This window comes from Nomascus leucogenys, chromosome 16 (genome assembly GCF_006542625.1).
Source record: "Nomascus leucogenys isolate Asia chromosome 16, Asia_NLE_v1, whole genome shotgun sequence".
NCBI lineage: Eukaryota > Metazoa > Chordata > Mammalia > Primates > Hylobatidae > Nomascus > Nomascus leucogenys.
The window spans coordinates 70,018,459-70,044,128 of NC_044396.1; the positions used below are offsets into that span (position 1 = coordinate 70,018,459).

Genomic DNA, 25,670 nt, shown 5'->3' on the forward strand with positions numbered 1-25,670 from the left:
AGATAATATAAAAGGGGTTAGAAATCTAAAATTAGAAACCACTACTCAAACAGGATATAAATGTTAGATATGTGTACTTCTACTTCCTGTAAGCAATTAGTTTTGTAGTAGACAGAATGGGATAACTATTTAGGAGCTTAATTTTATGTTAGACTAGGTTGTTTTTGAAACTTCCCTCCTCCAGTAAAACCCTGTGTTTTGATTCAAAAGAAAAGGGTAGATATCACCTACAAGACTCTGCAACATCACACAACCACATAAAACTGTCACCATGAAATACCGCGCTGCATGATTCTGTTACTGCTTCTTTTATTCTTGCAGCAATGGACACACAATTTCAGAGGATGAATTCGCCACTTCAAGGCTCGTGCCCAGCGCTGGATAGAAACAATGAAAACAGTCTTGGGAACAGGAGCCTCTAGGGATGTAGGCACTGCCATCCAATCTGACAGCAAATACACCTTTGAATTAATAATTTTCGTACTTCCCACACTCTGAATTTTTTTTCCTGAGATAAGAATATTCCTCCATTCCTAGAAAGAAGCCCAACCCTGAAATTAAATCCAATGCTACAAAACCATTGAATCGTTTCATCAGATATTCACATACTAAAACTAAAACTAAAACCTTAGCTTGAGATTGGAGGTACAGTTTTCAAAATAGCTATTAGACATTGTCAGGATCTTCAACCAAGGATCAGAGCTCTACAAACCCTATAAAAACGTATGTAGAAGTTTGATGTGTACTTTTCTGGAAGGCGGTTTTAGAATCCACAGAGTGCTCTCTGACCTAAAAAAGTCAATAACCAACCATAAAGTTGTTTCTTTAATTATGCTGGGGAGAAAAAAAATCATAAAGTTATACCAATTGAACAGAATATTGAAGGAAAACATTTTCCTTCAATCTAATGTGTTTACACAGAAAGAACTTAATGATAAACTTTTATCATGTATACTACAACAGAAAAAAATTGTTTAATAAAAGATAAGTTTGATTCATGCATGTAATTGGGAAGCATTTGCTCTTATTGTTGTTACATATTAATGTACAAAGAGATTCTTTCTCCTATGAATGAGTATAAAAACCTGGTAGAAACAAGCCCATTCTCAGGCTTATAAAACAAGCCTTTACAGATAATTATGTTTTATTACTCTTCATTTTATGGGGATTGTGTTATACAAAACAAATACCAGATGCCTGTTTGTTTTATTCATTTCAGGGCAAAAAAAAAAAAAAATTCTACAAGTGCCTCTGTGAAGAGAACTGCTTTTAATTCAACACAATGCACAAGGAGCACATAAAGTTAATACTGTTTGAAGCCAGCAGGTAGAGAGTAAATGCATTGAACGGCAACTGCTGAATCCCCCTTCTTCTCCCGGCTACTGCACTGAAAACATTCTCAGGCTTATTACTTGGGAACTCAAATCAGCAAGGGATACTGGAACAAGGTCATTCATGGACTCATCTTGGGGAAACTAAGGCCAATGTCCATGGACATATTAAACTTGGAGGTGAGAAAACAAAACAAAACAAAAATGCATTTTAAGGGCACCTGTATTAAACCAGACTGCACATTAACTCTTCTTTATGAAATCGGGTAGATGCCTTCTGAGCCATTTGGCTAAAGCTGTTAAGATGGAATGAACCAGGTTCATTTCTGCTACATCAAAAAATGCAAAGAGATTTCTGGCATGGTTCAGACTTAATCTGCAGCCACCACAGAAGGACATGTCAAACAGTGGCTGCTATCTGATTAATATAGTAATGCTCAAAAAAAAAAAAAAAAAAAAAAGTAGGGGAAGAAAGGGGGGAGACCTAAAGAAAAGAACAGTCAAACTAAAATTTGACAGTTTCTTCCTGACTCCAAAAAAATAAATCAGATCTGTTCAACTGTGGGTTCTAATCAGAAAGTGAAAATTCAACATGCAGCATTTTAGCCTCACAATGAGCAAAATGTGATTCCTTCTCTTACTTTTTTTTTTCCTTTGCTTTTGTTTTCTTGTTTACTTTTGATCCAATCATGGTAAAACTCACTCACTGCCATGATCCTAGACTTAGATATTATCTGGCCAGTTATGAGTTGTACTCACTAGTGCCAAGAGAGAAAATAAACAGTTTGAAAGCACCGTGTGAAGTAATATGAAACAGCCTTAAATTATATCCGGCAGCCCGCTTTCCACAAAGAATATCCATACACCTTTAACTAGTCACACTTACTTAAGGGGTCACACCTCACCTTCCGCTACCGGCATTTCTGAATCTCAGAGTAGTCTTGATTCAAGGAGAACGTGTATTATTCTTTTACATGAGACTGATCATTTCTTGGCTAGTGTTATTTGGTCTTTTGAATAAATGGAAAAAATAAATTGTATGTTATTTTTATACTGAAAAATAGGCCTTAATATCATAAGGCTTTCTTATAGCCCTTAAAACTGATTTTTAAATGGAGGTAGGCAACTGATAAAATAAGCATTTAAATTAGTTTTCACCCCAAAGCCCCCCAAAATTTTGCTTACAAAATTAGGGTACTCCTCATTCTCAAAGAATTGGGGGTGAATATACAAAGACTATAATCAAGAGTGAAATGCCAAATTTTACACTCAGTTATAAACTAATCAAAGGAGCACTTTCACAGCAGACTCCCTTATAGCTGTAAAAACAGAATGAGGGAAAGATCTATATGGAGTGACATGGAATAGTGTTTAATATATGATTAATCTTCTTTTCTAATAAGAGAAATTATAAAAGAATATATCTATGCAATGATCCTGTTTTCAAGAAGATAAACAGCATGTGCTTAGAATAAAATATATCCAGTAAACTATTCAAGGTGGTTATGGGAAACAAATGATAGGGAACTTTCACTTTCTATAATGTCTGAACTCTACAATGCCACAGTATTACTTTTGCAATCTAGATTTTAAAAAATATGTCCTTTTTTAAAACATTCGCCAGATTATTAAAACCCTTGGGTGTTCTCTACCTGAAAAGTGAAAGGTAAAATTGAGCTTCTGAGATGAAAACTCTTATGTGCTAGAAGAGTTTCACTTAAATAGCAGTAGGAGGTTTTACATAGGATACGGGAGAGCCAGAGGACAGGAAGCATGTGTGGTGTGCGCATGCATGAGTATGTGTGCCTGTGTGTGCAAGCACAAGCCTTCAGAGGAAAGAGGGAGGGTTACTGAAAAAAAGAGTAGCTAAAAGGAAGAAGCAGAGAGTAGGGTGAGGTGACTCAGACTGGAGGGAAGGCTTTTGTAAACAGCCACAATAAGTATCTCCGATGGTCCCTTGGTAACTGCTAGAGAGAACCTAGGAAAAAGAGGTGTATAAAATTCCATCCTTTTCAGTGGTGGTGAGAGGTGCCAGGTGCTATTCTGCAGAGAAGTGTCAACCAAAAACCTGTAAAAAAGAGCAAAGTAGGCCAGGCGTGGTGGCTCATGCCTGTAATCCCAACACTTTGGGAGGCCAAGGCAGGAATACCACTTAAGACCAGGAGTTTGAGACCAGCCCAGGCAACACAGGGAGATCCCATCTCTAAAAAAATAAAATAAAAAATTAGCAGGGTGTGGTGGCACATGCCCTAGTGGTACTCCAGAGGCCGAGGTGGGAGGATTGCTTGACCCTGGGAAGTCAAGGCTGCAGTGAGCCGTAACAGTGCCACTGTCATCCAGCCTGGGCAACAGAGCAAGACCGTGTCTTGGAAAAAAAAAAAAGCAAAATGGTCTAGGGATGAACCGTGGAAGCTGAAGCCACTCTGTAGAAAACCATGCATGCCCCTCGCCGGATGCAGTGGCTCACAACTGTAATCTCAGCAGTTTGGGAGGCCGAGGAGGGTGGAACACCTGAGGTCAGGAGTTCAAGACCAGCCTGGCCAACATGGTGAAACCCCGTCTCTACTAAAAATACAAAAAATTAACTGCACATGGTGGCGGGTGCCTGTAATCCCAGCTGCTTGGGAAGCTGATGCAGGAGAATTGCTTGAGCCTGGGAGACAGAGGTCCAGTGGGCCAAGACAGCACCACAGCACTCCAGCCTGAGTGAGAGCGCGAGACTGTGTCTCAAAAAAAAAAAAAAAAAAAAAAAAAACACACATGCACGTGCCTGATAGATGACACCACAGAATTACATCCTTGTGAATCCTGTATACACAGGTTTGTGCTAAAGGATCAGAGTCCAGGAAAGCTGTTTTGCACCACAAGTGGTTGGCTGAGCATGGCATGCTGGTGCCTCATTCATCTGCAGTTAGGAAGGAGGCTCTGGTCCCAAGGGCACAGTCTGTCCCTTCCTTCAATGGGGCAGCTGAAACGCCAAAGAAGTCAACGGGGGTACATCTTCTGTTAGGAAGTTGCTAGAGAGTTCTGCTACAATTCTCTTCAATGAGTTCACTATCTCTCAGCCTGCTCCCCAAAAGGAGACGGTTTCAAAGAACATAAACTGCACCCAGCCAAGAACTAGGCCTATCTTAGACAATACGATGTAGCTCAAGTTCCATAAAGCAGGCTTGCAGGGACATTACAGTTATGACCAGGAACCTACTTGTAGCTAAAGTGACAATCAAAGGCATGAGTTATTTCAAAGGTGCAAATCATCATCCGATTTTGGTAAATCTCTAATTTCACTCCTACTATTTCGAACCTCAAGGAGGGTAAAATATATAGAGATATAGATATATATCTTCTAAACTTACTTTTTCTATTCAACTGTCTCTGTGTTATTACAAAAAAATAAGTCAGCCGGGCGCTGTGGCTCACGCCTGTAATCCCAGCACTTTGGGAGGCCGAGGCGGGCGGATCACGAGGTCAGGAGATCGAGACCATCCTGGCTAACACGGTGAAACCCCATTTCTACTAAAAATACAAAGAAAAAAAATTAGCCGGGCATGGTGGTGGGTGCCTGTAGTCCCAGCTACTCGAGAGGCTGAAGCAGGAGAATGGTGTGAACCTGGGAAGTAGAGCTTGCAATGAGCCAAGATCATGCCATTGCACTCCAGCCTGGGCGACAGAGTGAGACTCCATCTCAAAAAAATAAATAAATAAATAGATCTAACTCTCTCTCTCTCTCTCTCTCTCTCTCTCTCTCTATATATATATATATATATATATCTTCTAAACTTTTTCTATTCAACATTCTCTGTGTTATTACAAAAAAATTAAATAAGTCTAACAATTCAGATCCAAAAGTTTTTCTGCACTAAAAGGCCACCATGACCAAAAGCCACTCATTCAACAAGTATTTCTTGGAGATCCACTATAAACTTAGCACTGGGTTAAGTGCTGGGAAACAGATTAAAAACAAATATACACCATCCTTGTTCTCATGAACCTAACTGATATTGAAGGTTATAACTAACAGAAGACTTAATCTGAGCCCAAGTCCAGTATAAAGTGTGAAATATCCAAATAACTGTCATTAAAATATATTTGGAGGCAAATAATGCAGAGAAAACATTTATCAGGCACATTTTTCCACCATGGAAGGAAATGCTATATGCTTTTTTTGTCTGTCACCCTAGGTCTGTATTTGAAAAGGAGATATAGAAAACTAAAAGTCCAGAATATACCATATCTTACCTTCTATTTGAGATCTAGAATTTCTAGACTAAAGAGGAGGCTACAAAAAGTTAATCAAATATGGTATTTACTAAGCACCTATCAAGCAACCTATCACCTTGGAGGTGGACTCTGGGATACAGAGGAGAATGAATCAGCTTTACCCCTGTAAGTATAGAAACCTAGACAGTTAAAAACCAAATAATTATAATGCAAAGTAGAATGAGTTAAGGTCCCAAATGGGATTCAAGGGCTACAGCCACTCACTTACTGCCCCTGTCTAAATTCCAGGATTTTCCAAGGCCCTGAAAGACATAAGGAGGACCATCCAAGCCTGAATGCCTGGACCCCTAAAATTATACAGGGCAAGAGAATACCGGAGCTAGGGGGACTTTCAAAAGTCCCTCCGCACATGTTGGAAATCAACTCTTAGATTACCATCTCACCTGCTGGTGTGGACAGAGAAATGTGTAATACAAGCACCTGATGATGAGGCTGGTGATAACCAGGGAATGCCCTAGGCTGAAGGGCAGGCCAAATCACTGCTGATTTATTCTCTGCTATCTGAAAAATCACTAGGCCATTTGTAAAACCCCCAAGGGGGACTAAAATGACAGGCTTCAAATGACAGTTCTTACACTATGTCCTGGATAGGAGCAAACTGAGAAAGCTCCCAGGCCACACCATGCCTGGGAGTTCCAAAAGTGAGTATCTTATACTTTCACAGACATGTCCCAAAAATCCAATTAATTCATCTCATCTAATTAAAGGAGTTCATTGGAAATGCAATATGGTATTTTTATCGCACTGCTGCTTGAATCTCCAAGTCAGTGAACTAAAAGAAAGAAATTTTTATTTTGTGGAGAAGATACAAGAAAACTTTGGGAAAAGAAAGGAGAGGATCCACTCTCCCAACCCCCCAAAAAAGGGGTCCTTTATAAAACAGCCCGTTGATGCTTGGCAGAAAACAATATACACCACATGCTCCAGAAAAATTCCCAGCAAGAAAACAAAAAAAGATCTGACATTTGAATAGATGTTACACATACAAATACAGGCCTATAATCATCACTGTGCATGAAATACATACCCTGCTTCCTATCTTAAGCCAAGCAGTATCAAATTTGGGATGAGACATTCCATCTCACTTTACTTAAACTTAGTGAACCCTTCACCAGAGTCTCTTTTTGAACAGTGGATGTTAGAGAACCCTCTGTATAATTCTGTAATGTATAAGAAGAATTTAATCCTGTTCTAACATGCTTTTTTTTTTGGATATGGTGAAGTTTCAAGGAACAGAGATGACCCAATGACAACAAAGCCTGCTACAGTGTGGAACTGGATAGGAATCAGATCACATCTGGATTTGGTGGCCAACACGGTATCACAGAAAAGCTCTTGCAATGTGTTGATTCATAATTGCAGCTTTGTCTGCCGAGAAAAAGAATGAAAACATAAGTTCCAATGTGTCTGAATGCTCCCAGATCTTCAAATCACAGGCTAGAATTTCTTCTCTGACTTTTACCTTGGCCCCTGTTATAAGTTTATCCTCAAGGATAGGCATACACTGTTTAAACTTAAGATGCAGAAACGGTGCAGAGGTCTGGGTCCTGCTGCCACCGATAATGCCATCCTCAAGAAGAAGCCGTCAATTGTTAGCAGCCCTTCAAACTGTTGAAAGTAGAAAGTCATTCACCGTTATCGCGCTTCCTGATTTGCTAAGTGCCCCTGCACGGTGGAATCACTCGCTTGGCTACTTGGATTGCTAGAAAAGAAAAAATAGTTTTCCCTTCTCTATCTCGCACAGGTTTATCTCTGAAAGTCATCTCAGGTGACCGACCCCCAGCACATTTGCTACCCGTTTTAATGTTTTTTCAAGAGGCAGGAACAAGACCTCTGTGACTGCTCGGCTTCACAGAACTAGTGGGAAACATAATACTTTTGTAATAGGAGAAAGAATTTTTTTAAAGACACAAAGTCATATTAATGATTTGTACTCTCGGTGAACAACATCTGGGAAATAACAATCTACTGTATTTTGGCAACAGTTCCAACAGGTGGTTGGAATTCTGGGCACTTGCCAAACCACCAGGAGCTTCTATATGACTGGCAAGCTATTGTACAATATTGCACACTACAATTAAAATGAGCTGTAAACAGGTCAAATGAAAGAAATGAAATTAAAACCATGATAAACACACACAAATGGTAAGCCTGAAGTTACAGGCATCAAACGTGGTTTAATGGAACAGACAGATTAATGACAGTAACAATAGTTTCATATTGAGTGTTTACTATGTTCCATGCACTATTCTAAGCATATTACATGTATTATTACTCATTTAATCCCTATAATAGCAACCCTATGAAGTTGAAATTGTTATCTCCATTTTACAAGTGAAGAACAGAAACAGAGAAGCTGATCAAGGTCTCGTAGCTAGTGACAGAGTCACCATCTGAATTCAAACCAGAATCCTTATGTGTAACCTCTAAACAATCCTCAGCTGGAAGTCAAGAGACGTGTGGTCCATCACGGATTCGGTCACAACTACATGACCTTGGGCAAATTGCTCAACCTCCCTGGATCTCTACTTTTTGTCTATACTACACAAGAGTTAAACTAGATTTTAAGATCATTTCCATAATCTTATCGCTCTTCTCTCCAGACAAAACTGTCTGATACCAAATATTTGGAGTCAGTTGAACACCATGCTCTCCTCCCTGAGCAAACATACAACACGCATGCAGACATACATGTGCATGTACAGATGTGACAGCTCCAATCAGAGGTCTCTGTGTAGGAAAATCAGATGAGGAAAACTGAGGCCCAAAGAGGCTCAAACCTCACCAACACTCCCTACATTCTCACTTCATATTTTTCATCCAAGGGTGCTCATTTCTTAGCTTATTTTTATAGAAACCTAAGATTTGTTTTGACAGCTAATCCTTTTTGCCCTCTGTTATCCCTACTTGAGTTACTCCTTAGATATAGCTAAGTCTAAAATAAGTGCAGGAAAATACTACTCCACCTTTTAACCGTACTAAGCATTGAGGTACTTAAATTTTATCTTATCATAAAATACTGTTCTTTTTTAAAAACGTGTAACTCTATAATCTAAATACAAAAAATATTACCCGTTTCCACTCTGAATCAATAAAAGACTGACTGCCCTATATTTACAGGTTTGCAACATTGCATTTGCATACTTAAAAATGCAGTTATCATAAAAAGTGTTGCTTAAAGGTAGCTTTTTCAATGCAGGTGTGAATTTTAAAGACACATGTAGCATATAGAAAATGGTGTTTTCAAGAAAAATTTACTCTCTGTCAGTAAAGCAAAAGCATCTCAGTATTAGATTCCCTCTGATTGAATTTTCAGATTGCTTCAGAGATACAGACCTAGGAATAATTTTGGAAAATGGCCTTCCTAATCTTTGTAAAAACATAAAACATAATTTCTGCATAATCAAGTGTCATATGATTGTCACCAAATCTGAATCAATTTTTAAGACCCACTAAGAAGTCAAGTCATTGCAATACAGGACACCCTCTATTTTACCTATGCACCTTGAGTACTTCTATGCAATGTCCCACAGGATTCTACAAACTAAACAAACAAGCCACGATTTTAAATGGAGGAAATGGAGGCCAGTGGAAGGAACAATTGTACACCTTCCCTTTGCTTTTCCCCACTTTGCCTTTTAATTAAATGATAAACCTCAATATGAATTCATTAGCAGCCTGATAGCTCAATTAAGCCCTGTGTTACTATATACTCTGGGGCAATGCTTCAATATCAGTTAGCAGAGTTTGAACGGAACCTGAGCAAAAAATGTAAGCCAAAAGTTTTATTCTATCAATCCTTTGGGAGAAAAACTACAATCAAAGGGGGGAAAGTTTCAATATCTACAGACTGTTAAATGATAAAAAGATCATAATGTTTTTTCCTGTACCAATAAATTATTTGGATTTGCATTATGCAGCAAAACCCTTTGGTTCATTTTAATTTGGCTTCAGTGATACTTATATCAAACACAATAGTAAAAATAGAAAAAGAAAGAAAAGAGGCCAGGTGCAGTGGTTCACACCTGTAATCCCAGCACTTTGGGACGCTGAGGCAGGTGGATCATGAGGTCAGGAGATCGAGACCATGCTGGCCAACATGGTGAAACCCCATCTGTACTAAAAATACAAAAATAAGCTGGACGTGGTGGTGTGTGCCTGTAATCTCAGCTACTCAGGAGGCTGAGGCACGAGAATCACTTGAGCCAGGGAGTGGAAGGTTACAGTGAGCCGAGATCACGCCACTGCGGCCTGGTGACAGAGCAAGATTCTGTCAAAAAAAAAAAAAAAAGAAAGAAAGAAAAGAAAAGAGAAAACACCTTGGGGAAAAAAAGGTTCATTGGGAGAAACTTCCCATTTGAACATGACAAGAAACTCCGGGTGAACCAGCAAATGAACACAATGAACTTGGAGTAGGAACAGGAATGCCTGAGCTATAAACCAAAGAGAGTAACATTTAGAGACTCCATACTTTGAATATACTGTATCAACAGTAGTAACATTCCCTTCGGTTAAATAAATGTAAATTTTTTTCATTTATGCAACAAACACTGAGTGCTTCCTATGAGTCAGTCAGGCATGGTGCTGAGGCTCTGAAGGTATAATGGTACGATAGCTCAATGTCATTTTCCCAAGGAGGCCTTTCTTTACCTCCATATTTAAAGCTGCAAAATTCTTCCTCATCCCCTCTCACTTTGCATCCAAACGACCTGACGAGCTTTTTAAAAACCTGGAACTTCGGCCGGCTGGGCGCAGTGGCTCACGCCTGTAATCCCAGCATTTTGGGAGGCCAAAGCAGGCCTCCGCTGAGGTCAGGAGTTCAAGATCAGCCTGGCCAACATGTCAAAACCTCATCTTTGCTAAAAATACAAAAAATTAGCCGGGCATGGTGGTACATACCTGTAATTCCAGCTACTCGGGAGGCTGAGGCAGGAGAATTGCTTGAACCTGGGAGCTGGGGGTTGCAGTGAGCCCAGAGCGTGCCACTGCACTCCAGCCTGGGTAACAGAGCAAGACTCCTTCTCAAAAAATAAAAATAAATGAATAAAAATAAATAAAAACCTGGAACTTCATCCCTAATTGGCCTGGACTGGGGCCTGGCTTTTTCAGAAGCTCCCCAGGAGAGTCTACTGTACAGTTAAGGTTGAGACCCACTGCCTTAACCCCCTTCCATATGTTGCTTTACTTCACAGCATCCAGCACCTTCTAATGTATGACAAAATGTGTATGCCGTGAACCTCAGCCTCGTAGCCACTAGGCTACGAGCATCTAGAAGGCAGGTACGTGTACCTTCTTATTCACTGTTGAATCCCCAGTGCCTGCACACCGTAGGCGCTCAGTAAGTATCTGTTGAGTAAATTAATGAAAAACCAACATGAATCCTCCCCTCAGGTTCTGTGCAATCTACTGGAGAGAGAAAAACAAACAGCTAACTGAATGGAAAACCACAGCTGGGTGTTAAATGTTCTATATGAGCACATACCAGGAGAATTTGGCCTTGTCTGAGGCATCAAGGAAGTGACTCTGGAAGAAGTCAGATGCAGCTGGGTGCTGGCTTTCCAGAAAGTGGAAAGGAGGTGTGTGGGGAAAGTGGGGAGAAGGAGGAGGAGTGTGGCTCTGCCCTGGGGCTGGGGATGAGGAGGCAGGCAAAGCTTGCCTGCCTTAGTAACATGTGAATTAACTATGAGACACTCCCAAGGCCCATTCAAGCAGGGTGGTGATCCTATTTTCTATCAGTGGCACTGTGGATGATTTCTACTAATCCGTCGGGACACTGAAATGTGTGCAGGAAGTGTGCCTGCTACACCTCCAAGCTAGGCCCCTGCTAGGAGTGTGAAATGCCCAACATACCTGTCAGGACAACCATAGGACAAGAGACAAGATGTCCCTTGTCTCCTCCTGGGCCCCTCCCTTCTCCAAACCCTAACATCCATATGCCACGCCTTAAGCAGGCAGGGCCAGCCCTAGCCCTAGGCTAGCTACTCTCTTCACCTGAGCCCACAGCCCAAGTCATTCTAGATACTAGTCCATCAAGAATAGCTAGCACAGTGGCCGGGCGCAGTGGCTCATGCCTGTAATCCCAGCACTTTGGGAGGCCGAGGTGGGCAGATCATGAGGTCAGGAGATCGAGACCATCCTGGCTAACACGGTGAAACCCCGTCTCTACTAAAAAATACAAAAAAAAATTAGCCTGGTGTGGTGGCAGGCGCCTGTAGTCCCAGCTACTCGGGAGGCTGAGGCAGGAGAATGGCGTGAACCCGGGAGGTGGAGCTTGCAGTGAGCCGGGTTCACGTCACTGCACCCCAGCCTGGGCAACAGAGCAAGACTCCGTCTCAAAAAAAAGAATAGCTAGCACTACAGGCCTACACCACAGGATCAGAAAACTTACCATTTCACCTAGGTTTAAACTGATATGCATCTTGAAAACCCGGAAATCAGAGTTAGCAACAAATAGCAGAAATCAAATGCTAACCCAAAGGAGACCCTGTCTCTCTGGAGGCCTGGTGGAAATTGCTAAAGTTGGTAGACAAGTTTTCAAATGGAGATCTTACTCTTAAGACCATCAGTATATTTTATTAATCATACGGTTTTCAAAAAAGTTATAAAACACATTACTTCTTTTTCTACATTCTTAAACAATGGACAGTGAACACAAATGATGTTTCAGAGTCAATACTGTACCATGTTATAGTTCATCAAATATCCACAGAAGCTGTGCTTGGTGACAGGCAGGGCAGTAGGTGTTGGACTTGGAAGCACATTCATTCCTGAGGAGCGTGTAGAACACATTCTTGGGCATTGGGCCAGCTGTTCTTCAACTGCCATGGTTCTTTACTTCTTCTGGGCATTACATTTTATAATTTCCTGGCCCACTTCCTTATATTTGGGTTACCAGCTGTCCTTTCTTCCCAGTATTATCTGCAAGAATCCCTCTTTCATTTTTAAATGTACTGTTTCTAATCTACTGTAGGCTGAGAAACCAGATTACCTAACAGGTTAGAATTGTCTCTCTAACATAAGATTAAATAAATTCTAGGTCAGAAACCCAAGTGATACTCTATAAATCAATCATACTATTGTTTGTGAGTGTGTGGTCTTTATGACATCAGTTCCAGCTGTTCAAAAGCAGTACGATGCTGTGGTTAAGGACACAGGTTCAAAAGTCAGAGGGCCTCAGTTCATCTGCTACGCGTATGCTTTCAGGCAAACCACTTTTAAACAGGGTCTGCTTCAGTTTCTTCATCTGTAAAATGGAGATAAAACAGGTATCTTCCTGCTAGGTGGACATAAAGATTAAAGAAGATACTTCCCATTATCTTGCACATAGGATGTACTCAGATATGAGTTGCTGTTGCTGTTATCCTCACATAGGATGCCCTCAGATATGAGTTGCTCTTGCTGTTATCCTCATCATCAACTGGGGTCATATATGTGCATGCCAACAGGATATGGCTTCAACAGCGCCTGCCACAGCCAACTTCCCCTAACCACAGTCCTCTGTTCCAGGAAGCAACTTTGGGCTGTTTTTTTGCAAAAGGATGACCACCAAGTAAATCAAGAGTGGCAACGTGACAGGGCAGTCGTTTCACTGAGCAGGTCACCACCATACCCAAGACGTGGCCTAATATGAATGGCCCTCCCCAGTAAGCAATGCTTACTGGAAAAGTCAATCCGACTGGTCTCCAGGCCCTGGACGAGAGAATTCAGGAAAGACTGGCCAGTGGTTGGAAGACACACACAGGGCCAGAGGTGCTAGCCAAGCAAGACATGAAGGCATAGAGCAGGAACAAAGGAGCCTGGCCCAGGTGTTGTGGTGGGTCCTGAGAACTTACTAGAGTAGTTTCAGTTCAGTTTCTGTCCCATGTCCCCTCACAATAAATCCCAAAACTTAAGGTAGCCCAAATGATTTTCTGCTCTTTGCAACATAAGGGCCTGCTGACCTGGCCGAGGGAGGCTTCCCAGTAGCTGAGCTCCACTCACACAAGGTGTCCCTCCAAATGTTACCCTCAACTGGCGAGGACTTAAAAGTCAACCGGAGGCTGGGTGCGGAGGCTCACACCTGCAATCCCAGCATTTTGGGAGGCCGAGGCGGGTGGATCACGAGGTCAGGAGATCGACACCAAACTGGCTAACACAGTAAGACCCTGTCTATTCAAAATACAAAAATTAGCTGGGCATGGTGGCATGCACCTGTAGTTCCAGCTACTCAGGAGGCTGAGTCAGGAGAATCGCTTGAACCCAGGAGGCAGAGGTTGCAGTGAGCTGAGATTGCGCCACTGCACTCCAGCCTGGCGACAGAGCGAGACTCCATCTCAAAAAGAAAAAAAAAAAAGTCAACTGGAGAAGAGACCTGTATTAACAGAGCAGTCAACCAGGGAACTTGAAGGCCATGGAGTCAAAGAAGTGTCTGACTGCCCCAGGGATCCCCCTCAACTGCTTCCACCCCTACCCCACACACATGCAAGCCCCAGCTTGAGGACCCCTGTAGGTCTTTATAGAAACAATGGCTGGACTTCCAGGGCACCTACCACAATTTCCTGAGGACTTCAGTATCAAAGTAGAGATAAGTTATTCCTGTGGCTTAGTTAGGAAGAGCTAAGTTTCCAAACTAAATGAACCTCTGTTGTTGGTTAGAAAATAGCAGGAAGATGAGTTTAATAATACCACCACCCTGTAGAGCACATTAACGTTTACAAGGTGCAGTCTGACACACTCCACCTCATTTGATCTTCTTAACAACCCTATGAGACCAGTATTATGATCCCCATTTCCAGATGTGGAAACTGAGGCTGAGAAGTTAAAAACCTAGTCCAGGAATTTTAGGGGATCAGCTACTGTTATGGTGCAGGGCCACAGGCTCTCCCTTCTAAAGGGCTTCACGGAACACAAAAGGGTACATAAAAAGAGGCTGTGTATCCTCACAAATTTCTCCTTTTCTGTCTGTTTTTAAATCACTTAGAATAGTGCCTCCTTTACACTTAAGATCCCAGGCCTTACTTATGCCCAGAGGTCAAAGCAACCTGTCCAAATTTACCTCCCATGGTCCATGGAGTCAACAACCAAAGAGAAAACAGAAACAAATGCCTTGATAAACTGAATACAATTAGCTAGAAGAGTAACATCTGCCTAGGTAAGGCCTGCAGATTCTGAAATCCCAGGCAAGGTTATGTGCACAGTGCTTGGAGAGAAGTCTAGGGATGCCTGCTCAGTAAGAGACCAGGGAGGATTTTGGCTGGAGAAAAACAAAACTTCAAAGAGAACAGAGCAGTGGAGCTTCAAAGGCCCCCTGGCAGGACCAATTAACACCTACAAATGTTTATCTAGGCAGTCATTTAATGATGGCTACTTCACTAAATGGGTGTTCACCTTAAAAACAGCTATAGTCCAGAATGGGATTGTAGTGGGGAGTTAGAGAGGACAGGACAGGAAGTTCTATATTGTGTTTTGAGAGAGAGACCCTAGTCAAGAAGAAAACACTCAACAAGGTGAAACCCATTACAGATTATTTCTAACGAGGAAAAAAAACCAAGTTAAATATGTAAGAAGGCTGGGTGCTGTAGCTCACGCCTGTAATCCCAGTACTTTGGGAGGCCAAGGCGGGTAGATCACCTCAGATCAGGAATTCAAGACCAGCCTGGCCAACACAGCAAAACCCCATCTTTACTAAAAATACAAAAATTAGCCGGGCGTGGTGGTGGGTGCCTGTAATCCCAACTACTCAGGAGGCTGAGGCAGGAGAATCCCTTGAACCCAGGAAGCGAAGGTTGCAGAAAGCCGAGATCGCACCACTGTACTCCAGCCTGGGTGACAGAGCAAGACTCTGTCTCAAAATAATAATAAATAAATAAACTATATGTAAGAAAATGTAAATGGTTAAGCAAACTCCGGTCCAGCCATGGGTTAGAAAAAAAAAAAATCACACCTTAAAAATCCTATTTTCCAAACAATTTACTAGAACAGAAAAATGCCCTTGGATAATGTTAGGAAAAAAAATAACATCCAAAAATACATTTAAAGTCTGACTTCAACTTTACAAAACGGACAGACTAGAATGGTAAGGTGAATGGGTACGAGTTTGCTTTGTTTGCCAAAGTAGCCCCAGCTCCAATACATATGTGTCTGGCACAAACAAGACACCTAAGAAAAATGTGTTGAATTCATTATTTACTCACCATTAATTAAATAATAACCTATCTATCCAGGGTACTTGGATATGCAGAGATAGAGCCATATAAACATACAGGTGTATATATGTGCTAGAATAGACTGACTACATCAAAGTTTACCAATAGTGGCTAACACTTATAATAGAATTAGGAAGAAATTTAATTACGTATTCCAATCTTCTGTATTTTCCCAATCTTCCACAAAGGCCATGCATACTCTTTCTTTCTTTCTTTCTTTCTCTTTCTTTTCTTTCTTTCTTTCTGTCTTTCTTTCTTTCTTTCTTTCTCTCTCTCTCTGTCTCTCTCTCTCTCTCCCTCCCTCCCTCTCTCTCTCTTTCTTTCTTTCTTTGACAGACAAGGTTGGCCGGGCTCGGTGGCTCATGCCTGTAATCTCAGCACTTTGGGAGGCCGAGGTGGGCGGATCACCTAAGGTCAGGAGTTCGAGACCAGCCTGACCACATGGAGAAACCCCGTCTCTACTAAAAATACAAAATTAGCCGGGTGTGGTGGCACATGCCTGTAATCCCAGCTACTCCGGAGGCTGAGGCAGTAGAATCGCTTGAACCCGGGAGGAGGAGGTTGCAGTGAGCCGAGATCGCACTATTGCACTCCAGCCTGGGCAACAAGAGGGAAACTCTGTCTCAAAAAAAAAAGAAAGATAAGGTCTTGCTCTATTGTCCAGGGTGGAGTACAGTGGTGCCATCATCAGTCACTGCAACCTCAATGTCCCAGACTCAAGCAATCCTCCCACCTCAGTCTCCCAAGTAGCTGGGACTACAGGTGTGCACCACCATGCCCAGCTAATTTTTTGATGTTTAGTAAAGATAAGATCTCACTGTGTTACCCAGGCTAGTATGATCTAGAACTCCTGGGCTCAAGCAATCCTCCCGCGTTAGCCTTCCAAAGTGCTGGGATTACAGACATGAGCCACTGCGCTCAGCCTGTGTATAACGTTTATAATTTTTTAAGCACTGTTTTTCTTTTAAAGAGCCTTAGGTCCTGGAGGCATTGCGTGTGCTATGTTCCAGAAACAGAATATTCCCGTAGGCCTTTCATTTCTATTCTATTGGATCACAATGTCTACCCGGGGCAGCAGTCACTCTGATCCCCATCCACCTGCAGTGTCATCTCCAGGGTTCACTTTCACTTACAATCACAGAGGGACACCCTGCAGGATGCTATCAGTAGGGGAAAGGTCACACAGAAAGATTGCTAATCAGCTTCCTCACTTTTCTTAGAAGAACCCTAGGAGAGAGTTACAAGCAGAATCTACACAGAAACAATTCCAATGCCCCTTGAACAGAAGAGTTCAAGGAGTTCAGTGCTTAAATATCAGGTTTAGGGGCCATCTTTATGACATCTCTGAACCAAACTTTTTCCTCGGGAAACATGTTCATAAAGTAAAGCAATGGAAAAAGATCCATATACAAACACCTGACTCACGCTTCACTTGTTAAAAGTTAATATGTAACAGGTAGAAACTCTGATTCTTTAAGGTGGTAACATTTTGTAGAAGAGAATGGACTTTGGAATCTAAGTACCCCAGGTAGGAACCCTGCCATTTACTCACTAGATGTGACACTGAGCTTGTTACTTTACTCTCTCAGGGGCCTACATTCTAATCTGTAAAATGGGGATATAACCTAACTCACACTGTTGTTGAAACATTATATGAACTAATAAAAGTAAATTCAAATAACAGATACTCAGCAAATCTTCTAGTTTGGAGGGAATCCTGTTTCTTACAGGAACCTGGTCAAGGTGGAAGAGCTTTTAAATAAAAACAATTATAGGTTGAATATCTGTTATCTGAAATGAATGTTAGTTATCCCTTATCTAAAGAAAGTTAATTCCGTACAACCTGAAGCATGTACACGTTCCACGCAGTGGGCTGGCACAGCTGTTCTGATGACATGGCCGCTGCATACGACATTCACATCATCACCTCGAGAGAAAAAAATCGCACTATTCTTCCAGAGTATGAAGGAAGCACTAGGTAATAATTACATGGCAATAGCTACTTCTCAAACACCTTGTTCAGAAAATACCTTGTTTCAAATACACAATTTAGGCTGCGAAGGACTTGGCCTAAAATGCTTGAAATGCTTGAGACCAAAAGTGTTTCAAATTTTGGATCTTTTTTAGATTTTGAGATATCTGCATTGTATGCTTAGAGTTGGACATCCCTAATTCAAAAATCCGAAATCCAAAATGCTCATGTCAGTGGTCAAAAGTTTCAGATTTTGGAGCATTTTGGACCTTCGGATTAGGGAAGCTCAACCTGTAGTTATTAACCTCATGGAAACATAAGCTTCCGCGTTCATGTTTGAACATGAAACATGTCCAGGAGCCTGCAGAAGCCAATGACCACTTTGTCTCACGTGGTTCATTCTGAATACACAGTGCTGCAAAGCGAATGCAGTGAGGTAGCAATGAATGTTCTTTTCTCGGTGAAAAGAACAGAGAACTCAGGCCAGAAAACCTGGGTTTTAGCCTCAATTCAGCCACTTACAGGCTGCGTAGCCTCAGGCAAGTCACCTTACCACTGTTTGCCTCCGTTTACACACCAGCAACATAGCCTGAGAAGACACCTTCAAGACGGCTGTGGGCAAAGCAGCCAGGCCCTACCAAGCACAACTTCTGCTGTGACATTGGGCATATTAAAGGTCATTCTTGGCAGGAGTTTCTAGCACTGCGTTCTGGGAAGGCAGATCCTCAAGGCTTCTGACAGAAAAAACTAACACTACCTGCAGGTGTAGCATCTCCCCTTTTGCCATCCAAAGCTGCTGTCACAGTCAGGGGGACCAAAGGTGGCCTCCAATCGGCAGGACCTGCCCAAACCTTAGTAGCAAGCCATTATTCGTCGAGTAAAATCCTGCAGGCCCCTAGCTTAGATCACAGACTCCACTGGAAACCCTCATTTGCTAGGCTGAATCCAGTAATAATCCAAATGTCCCTGAAAGTAGCAAATAACACCCCAGCCTTTACTCAGGGATTCCTTGTGATCGAGGTTCTCAGGTGCTCTCCAGAAAGCAGTTTAGAAAGAGGCAAGAAAGGAAGGAGAGAATCAGAATCTCAGTGTCAGAAGACAAACTTGCCAACTTCATAATTTTCCATAGGGCTGGCCCTACCTTATTTTTTAACTGTGCTAATTGGGTTTATTTTAGAAATGCTTTTGTGCTATTGTACAACTGTGGGGAGAAAGGCGCTAATATTTTACACTGAAAACCCGAGGATCGCAATTCCCACCTTTCATTTTGGAGAAGGAAAACATTTATCTAAGGTTCGCTGCTGGATCATGAACTTGCTCAAGGTGTCTGTTAATACAGTTTGGGATAATGAGGAAAAAAAGAAAAAAGCATTTAGCATTTTTACTTGCCTTGCACATATTTTCTTTTTGCTGTAAGTGCATGTAATTCAACTTACTGTTCAGTCAATGCATGGTCTAGTCCCTAAACCCCTTAGGGCCAAATTGAAAGGTTCAAAAAACTCCTACTTAGACTAAACAGCTCCACAGACCTACCCAACTAAACAAACAGGCAAAATGTAAACTCCCAGAGCAAGAGTTTGTACGTCTGAGGATGCCCTCAGTGGGAGGTGTGTGTCAGCCCCTGAAACCATATAACAAATTGTGTACACGCTTTTATTTATTTACTTATCATTTATTTTTGCAAAGGTTGCCCTCCAAGTTTTCATCAGATTACTGAAGAATTCTAAGAGAAATCCCATAACAAACACCATTAATAAGGATCTCCTCATGGCTGGTGAATTTTCAACGGTGCCTGAGAATAGAAATGAAAGACTGCAGATCAAGGCAGAATTCAGGGGGCCTGCATTCTAGTGCTACCCTTGTCACCAGTTTTCTTGCCTTAAGCAAATCCCTGAAACATTCTGCCCCTCAGTTTCTACATCTGTAAAAATCAGGATGTTGGAAGCTGAATGATCACTTACCTCCAAGACCCTTGAAGATACCAGGATGGTGAGGTACAGTGTTAGCAAACACAGAAAAAGGGAAATATCAAAAAGAATTGCACACAATCTTGCCTGTTCCCAGAAAAGCTTTAAATATTCGCCCTTGCTTTCCTTGGAGGTGGTCAAAGATAGAAGCCACCTCTCCTTTCCCTCTCTTTCCTCTATTTCAAATAGCTGAATCTAAAGTTTCACAGTAATGCCCTTTGTAGGGATATGAACTATGAAGTTCATGCAAAAATACAATAATTCTATAAGGATGCATAAGCAGCTGAAAGAACATAAAATACAAAGAATTTCTCTAAAGCATCATTACAACTCATCTAATTACTGCAATGACTTATTTTAGCTGGCATTATCCACATGTGTTAAAATATATAACTGATAAAAAATAATTACAGCTATCATAAAAATTGATATTTTAATATAATCCTTAACATCTGGGTCAAAAAATGACAAAAGAAATTTATTTTCTCTCTATTACAGGAGAAAAGTATTTTCTTTCATTCCTTGTAGCTCTTCTATACCTTTGTAATCAACGTCTAATTTTCACAAAGGCACAGGTGAGACAGAAGTCACTGCTCTTTTAGCACTAAATTCTTTATCGACACATAATACTCTATTTCACCAAAAGCAACCTTTTTTTAGTTGAAACATTTGTATGTACTCTATATTTGTATATACTCTAACTTGACCATAATACCATAAATTTTCAATCTAGTCATCAGACCCCATAAAGTTTACTCCAAAGGAAACTTACAGGTGATTGCTTGAGGGAGCAAATTAAATTGAAGCTTTTTTTTCCATGGACACTTGCTAATAAGCTAGATGAAAATTGATTGTGTTTTTACAAGCCATTACCAAATGAGTGCTTACAGCACCCCTGAAGCAGTCTGAAACCCACTCTGCAAAACCCAAACTAATGCTAAAGGTGACTAATCAAAAGTCACACCATGAGTCAGTATGAGAAGCCAAACTTACACAGATCACATCTACAGACCTAACTTCAATATCGCCTCCACCTAAAGCGCTAGAGAGATTGGCGTATCTTGACTTGAGGAGTTCTGCATCTCACATATCTAAGGCTATCTTCCAGAAAGCATCAATATAAGTAGCACAGTAGTTGCTCTTACGCCAGAGCACAACATACGTTGCTTGCTCTGCTAGCGTATCTCCAAATTTAAGAGTTCTTGCCTCATCTTCATGTGTTCCAAAACCAATAATAAAAGGCAATAAAGTTTGTAAGCACCATTTCTCAAAGACAAATAATTCTGCTAACCCACTCAGAGGAATGAGTCAAAACTCCAGGTGTACCAGGCGAGTGAATGTAAACCTTTTGCAGCGCCATTCCGGGCTATCATGCAAGTTTAGGGCTGGAAGGTATGCCAAAGGGGAACATAAGGAAAATCCAGAAGTGTCCCTGCTAAAGAGATCCCTGCTTGGGAGAAAGAGCAAACTTGCTTTTCTACTAAATGCCACTTTTCTGATCAGACCCAATCCTGAGGTCCTGACCCTTTGCGGTCTTTAAACATAAACCAAAGTGTGGGTGTCATATTTCTTGGCCCGATCACAGGGTCAAAAATTAGTTAAATTTAGTAAAAATTAAAGTTTTAAAGAAACCAACCCCTCCCTTCATTGCTGATCTCTAGAAAATGCTTCCATTCCGCAGAAAACGTAGAAATGTAATATTTCTTTTGGGAATAAAAGGGTAAGAAAGATATTATTCACTTGGATTAAGGGTATTTTCCAATATATATAATTCAAATTTCCTAAGCTGAAATCTCAGCTTTAGCCCTTTTAGAAGGATGAAGAATAGAATCCTTCCACAGAATTCTGTGAGACTGCTTTAGAAGACACTGAAAGGCTAGACTTCATCTCGAGTTACTCCACCGTAAACCAGACAAAGAAATTCCTGAAAGGCTATAAGCATTTTTTTTCTTACAGGCACCCACAGGAATAGGTCAATGTAAATGTCGTATAAACAAAGCAGTTCATTACTAACCATAGTTTAAATGTCTTTTATGAGAAAACTGTAATCCATTGCAACTGCACATTCACACATAACTGCCCCTGGATGAGAGGAAAATATGGATTCATAATTGATCTTAGTCTCCGGCTTTTCTTATGCCTGAAAAGCAAAAGGTATTGGGGGTTGAAAAGCTGAATCTGAGTGCTTGATACTTTCTCCTTCACTCTCTATGAGCAAGTCTTGGAGGACTTTAATTTCCCTTCCAATCACTCCTATAGAGGCCCTAGTGTCTGAAAAAATGCACAGACAACAATCAAACCTTTCATTTCAAGGCCAGTTTCCCACCATACCCCTTCCTGTTCCAATCAGGTTTGCGAAGCATTTCCCCTATTCTGCATTTCATGAATCAATTGCAAAATCTGCCAACCTCTGCCAGTTCCTCTTGTACTCAGCTGAGAGGTTCCCCTTCCTTCCCTGGGTAGCACAAGGCTGCTCTGGTTTTTAACTGGCGTAACGTGGAAATGCACTGTAGGAACTCACTCACAGCCAGATATAAGTGAGAGTCTGGGCGGCAACCCCACCTACTAGGAAACTGGTCCACTAAGCTCAGGATAAAGCAGATTTGTGGAATTTAGCTTTGACTCCAAATCCCGTGTCAGTTACTGTCATGGGGAAGGAAAAAGGAAGAGTGAAAAGGTCTACAAAGTAACCAATTCAGTTACTTAGCAACTGGACAAAACTTGCCTCACTACAGAGGGTAAGGAGGCATCTCACACCCATTCAAAGAGTAACAGTCTACAATTTATATGCAAATAGAGAAAGACAAAAGGGAACGGGAAATCTAAATTAGCAACTGGAGTTTAGACAGTGGGACTGAGGCCCACATTTAAAAAAAAAAAAGTTTATCCTAGGAAAGAGACAGGACACATACAGAAATGAATGAATTAATAAATGAATGAATGAATGAATGAATGCATGCATGCATGCAAAGCCACAGGCCCAACAAGTTTACAGTCTCCCTTCATAAAAGTCAATGCCATGGGGGAGAGAGGAAAGGGCCACACAAAGTTCGATGAAATTTAAACATTTCCACGGCTAACATGAATTACAGGCTTACAGAAAATGTGAAGTTGGGAAAACTGGGAAAGTAGGTACCCCCGCTCATGAGAAAAGCAAACAAAAGCATCACTCCTGGTGGAAGGTCTCTGGACTTTGGGTAGATCACAGCCTCTCCGGGTCTCTAGACACCCTCAGAAACACCCTCCAGTACCCATGCCTGAAGTGCAGTTATTAAACTTGGATCTAACCCCGGCCCTTAACAGGAGACACGCCGCCCTGCAGGTTTCCTAAGCAAGAGGGAGATTCTGTCACCTACTTGGCTCGGGAAGGTGCTCCAGGCTTTTCAGTTTGCCCGAGGAGCTCCAACTCTCTGTCCCTGGTCTCTAGCTGCACACCTGAACCGGATTTGCTCAGTTTCAGGCTCAAAGGGGGAAGAGGACTGAGGGCTCATCCGCCCTCACCCCATCCCCCAACTTCACACCTGGACCAAGGCCGGCAGGGCCCAATGCTGACTCCCAAAGACCCGCCAGCCCAGCACTTACTTCTCATACTCGGTGTTGTCTCTGTCACAGCGAGAATCCTTGTGCTTTTGCCAGTCTTTGCCATGCTTGCAGGTGGTGAGGAGCACAACGTCCTCCCCGTTATGGACGTGATATAAGGCATTCCTGGTGTCTGATCCTATCCCTGTCAGGTACCTCTTCCCCTTGAATACCAGCATGTACTTCCTGAGAGGAGGGATGGTGTTGAACTTCAAAAACCCCCTCTCCCCTCCTGTCCTGGGATGATCCTTAGAAAAGAGGGGAATAGAAACATCAAAGTTGGGTCGGAAGTTTTCAGTACTGATGCTGGCTTTGGCCAGCATCGCCTGGCCGATGTCAAACCCCACGTCCTCGGTGTAGTCAGGCCAAGTGCCGGAATATAAATTAAAAATTAAATGATTCCTACCATTGTTCCACAAGTGGAGACTCTGCACTTTGGATCTCAAATTGTGCACATACTGAGGTGACAACTGGTCTCTGTCTAAAGTATCCAGACTCAGGACAAAGAGGCACGCCTGGCTGGGGTCCGAGGTGTAGAACCTGGAGCCCTCGATGGCCGCTAGAATGTTTTGGTAACTTTCGGCGATTTTCTCCCCTTTTTGCTGCGGGTATACGTAGACTTTGAAGCCGTTTTTCTTGCAAAGGGTGAAATCGAAGCAGGACTCCATGCGGCACTTCTTGCCTTTGTAGATGCTCGAGTTGGCATCTCGCTTCTGCCGGGGGGAAATGTGCACGCTGGAATCCTCGTTTTCCAATTGATCCCAAGGAACGAAGGGGCGCAGAGCGTCCGGGAAGCGGGGCCAGAAATGATCCGGACTGGGGTGGTGCAAGCCATTCCGACCGCTGTGCTCTTCTCTCCGGCTGTGGCTCCTCGATGCCCTAAACTGCAAGCCTCCGAAATAAAACAAAAGGGCGAGACAAGAGCCAGCTGAGAGCAGGATGAAATAGCGTTTTTTGGCCTGCATGTGTCCTGCCTGGGTCAAGAGGATTGTAAATAAACACAAGAATCACCCAAGTTTCCCAATCAACACTTTCAGCTCCAGTCCGCCATCTTCCCGCCTGTAAAGACTTCAAACTCTCCGCTCCCACCTTCTCTGGATGCCTTTCCCCAAGCCGTGGACTGATCCAGCGCATGTGGGCGATTTCTTTAACTTTCTCCCCTTCGGTCTTTCATCTTTGGGTTGCACAAAGCACGGGAGAGAGCGGGGCTGAATATCTCGCACCCAGGGCGGGCGAGCAGCGGACTGTAATTTTCTTGCATGCAACAAGACGGAGGAAAAGAAAGAGAGAGGGGAGAAAAAAAAAGCTCCTGATACCCAATCAATGGCAAGACGAAGTGATTGCCTTGCCTCTCGGATTCCTCTCGGCAGCGTGGAAAATGAGCCCCGGGAAGGCAACTTCAACTCATCCACCACTCTCCGTGCAGAGCACTCCGGTTCCAACAAGTCAGCCGATCCCGGGTTCAGCCGGCTAGTGCATCTTGCAGCTGGGGCGCCGTAACCTCACAAATCCCTGCATCTCTCTTTATTCCCTTCTGCAGCGGCTCCAAGACTCCGGCGGTGTTTACTCCTGCGCTCGCGGGGCCGGCCCCCGGGACGCGCGGCGGCCCGGCTGGAGGCGGCGGCGGCGGCGGCGCTGGGTGGCGGCGGCGGCGCGTCCTCCCCGCGGGCAGTGCCGGCCCCGAGCGGCGCTTTGCAGGCCCCCGCGCGATCGCTGTCGACCGCCGCGTTCGGTCACCGAATGTTACCCGGTTCTGAATGTTACACTTACACATTCCATTCCCGACACGACAGCGCTGACCTCATCCATCCACGCAGCCCGCGCTGCCATTGGCCGAGCGTCACGTCCGGGGGGGGCGGTGCTTCCGCTGCGCCCATTCATAACCCCCGGCCGCGGGCCGAGGCGCCGGCGCGGCGTTGGGGGCGCGGGGGGCGCGGGGAGCCGGGGTTCCCGGGTTGCGTGCTGCCGGCGGGCTGCCAGGCAGGTGGAGCGCGGGACGGCCCGGTGTGAGCCCCGCGGCCCCTCGGCGCGCCCAGGCCCGGATCTCGGCCTGCGCCGTTCCGGGGACCAGAGGCGCCTGCGGAAACGCGGCGGCCGGGGAAGGAGGCACCGGCAGGGGCCCCGTGCCGCGCTGCCCCGGGCGCCCTGGAGAATCCGGTCTCCTGGGCTGCCTGCCGGAACGCCTAGAGAAAGATGCTTTGAAGGAGGGAAGCAGGGAGGAAAAGAAGACTTCATAGAAAGCGACCGCCGATCCGAAAGCTGCCTCTCCCAGCCCTCCTTCACTCTCCGAGACCCAGTATTTCAGTTTTCTGCTAAGCATTAAAACAATCTCCCCTTACTCCTCCCCTACATAGCA

At 43.1% G+C, this 25,670-nt stretch overlaps 1 protein-coding gene across 1 annotated transcript in view; it reads right to left on the reverse strand.

The window, feature by feature from the left end:
• The window catches only part of EXT1 (exostosin glycosyltransferase 1), a 317,861-nt gene extending 292,733 nt beyond the window's left edge, over positions 1–25,128 (reverse strand). Inside the window, exon 1 of the mRNA XM_004090799.3 lies at positions 23,318–25,128. Coding sequence (XP_004090847.2) covers positions 23,318–24,279 — 962 coding nt within the window. The 5' untranslated portion in view covers positions 24,280–25,128. The remainder of the gene's footprint in view (positions 1–23,317) is intronic.
• Between the last annotated feature and the right edge of the window lie 542 nt (positions 25,129–25,670).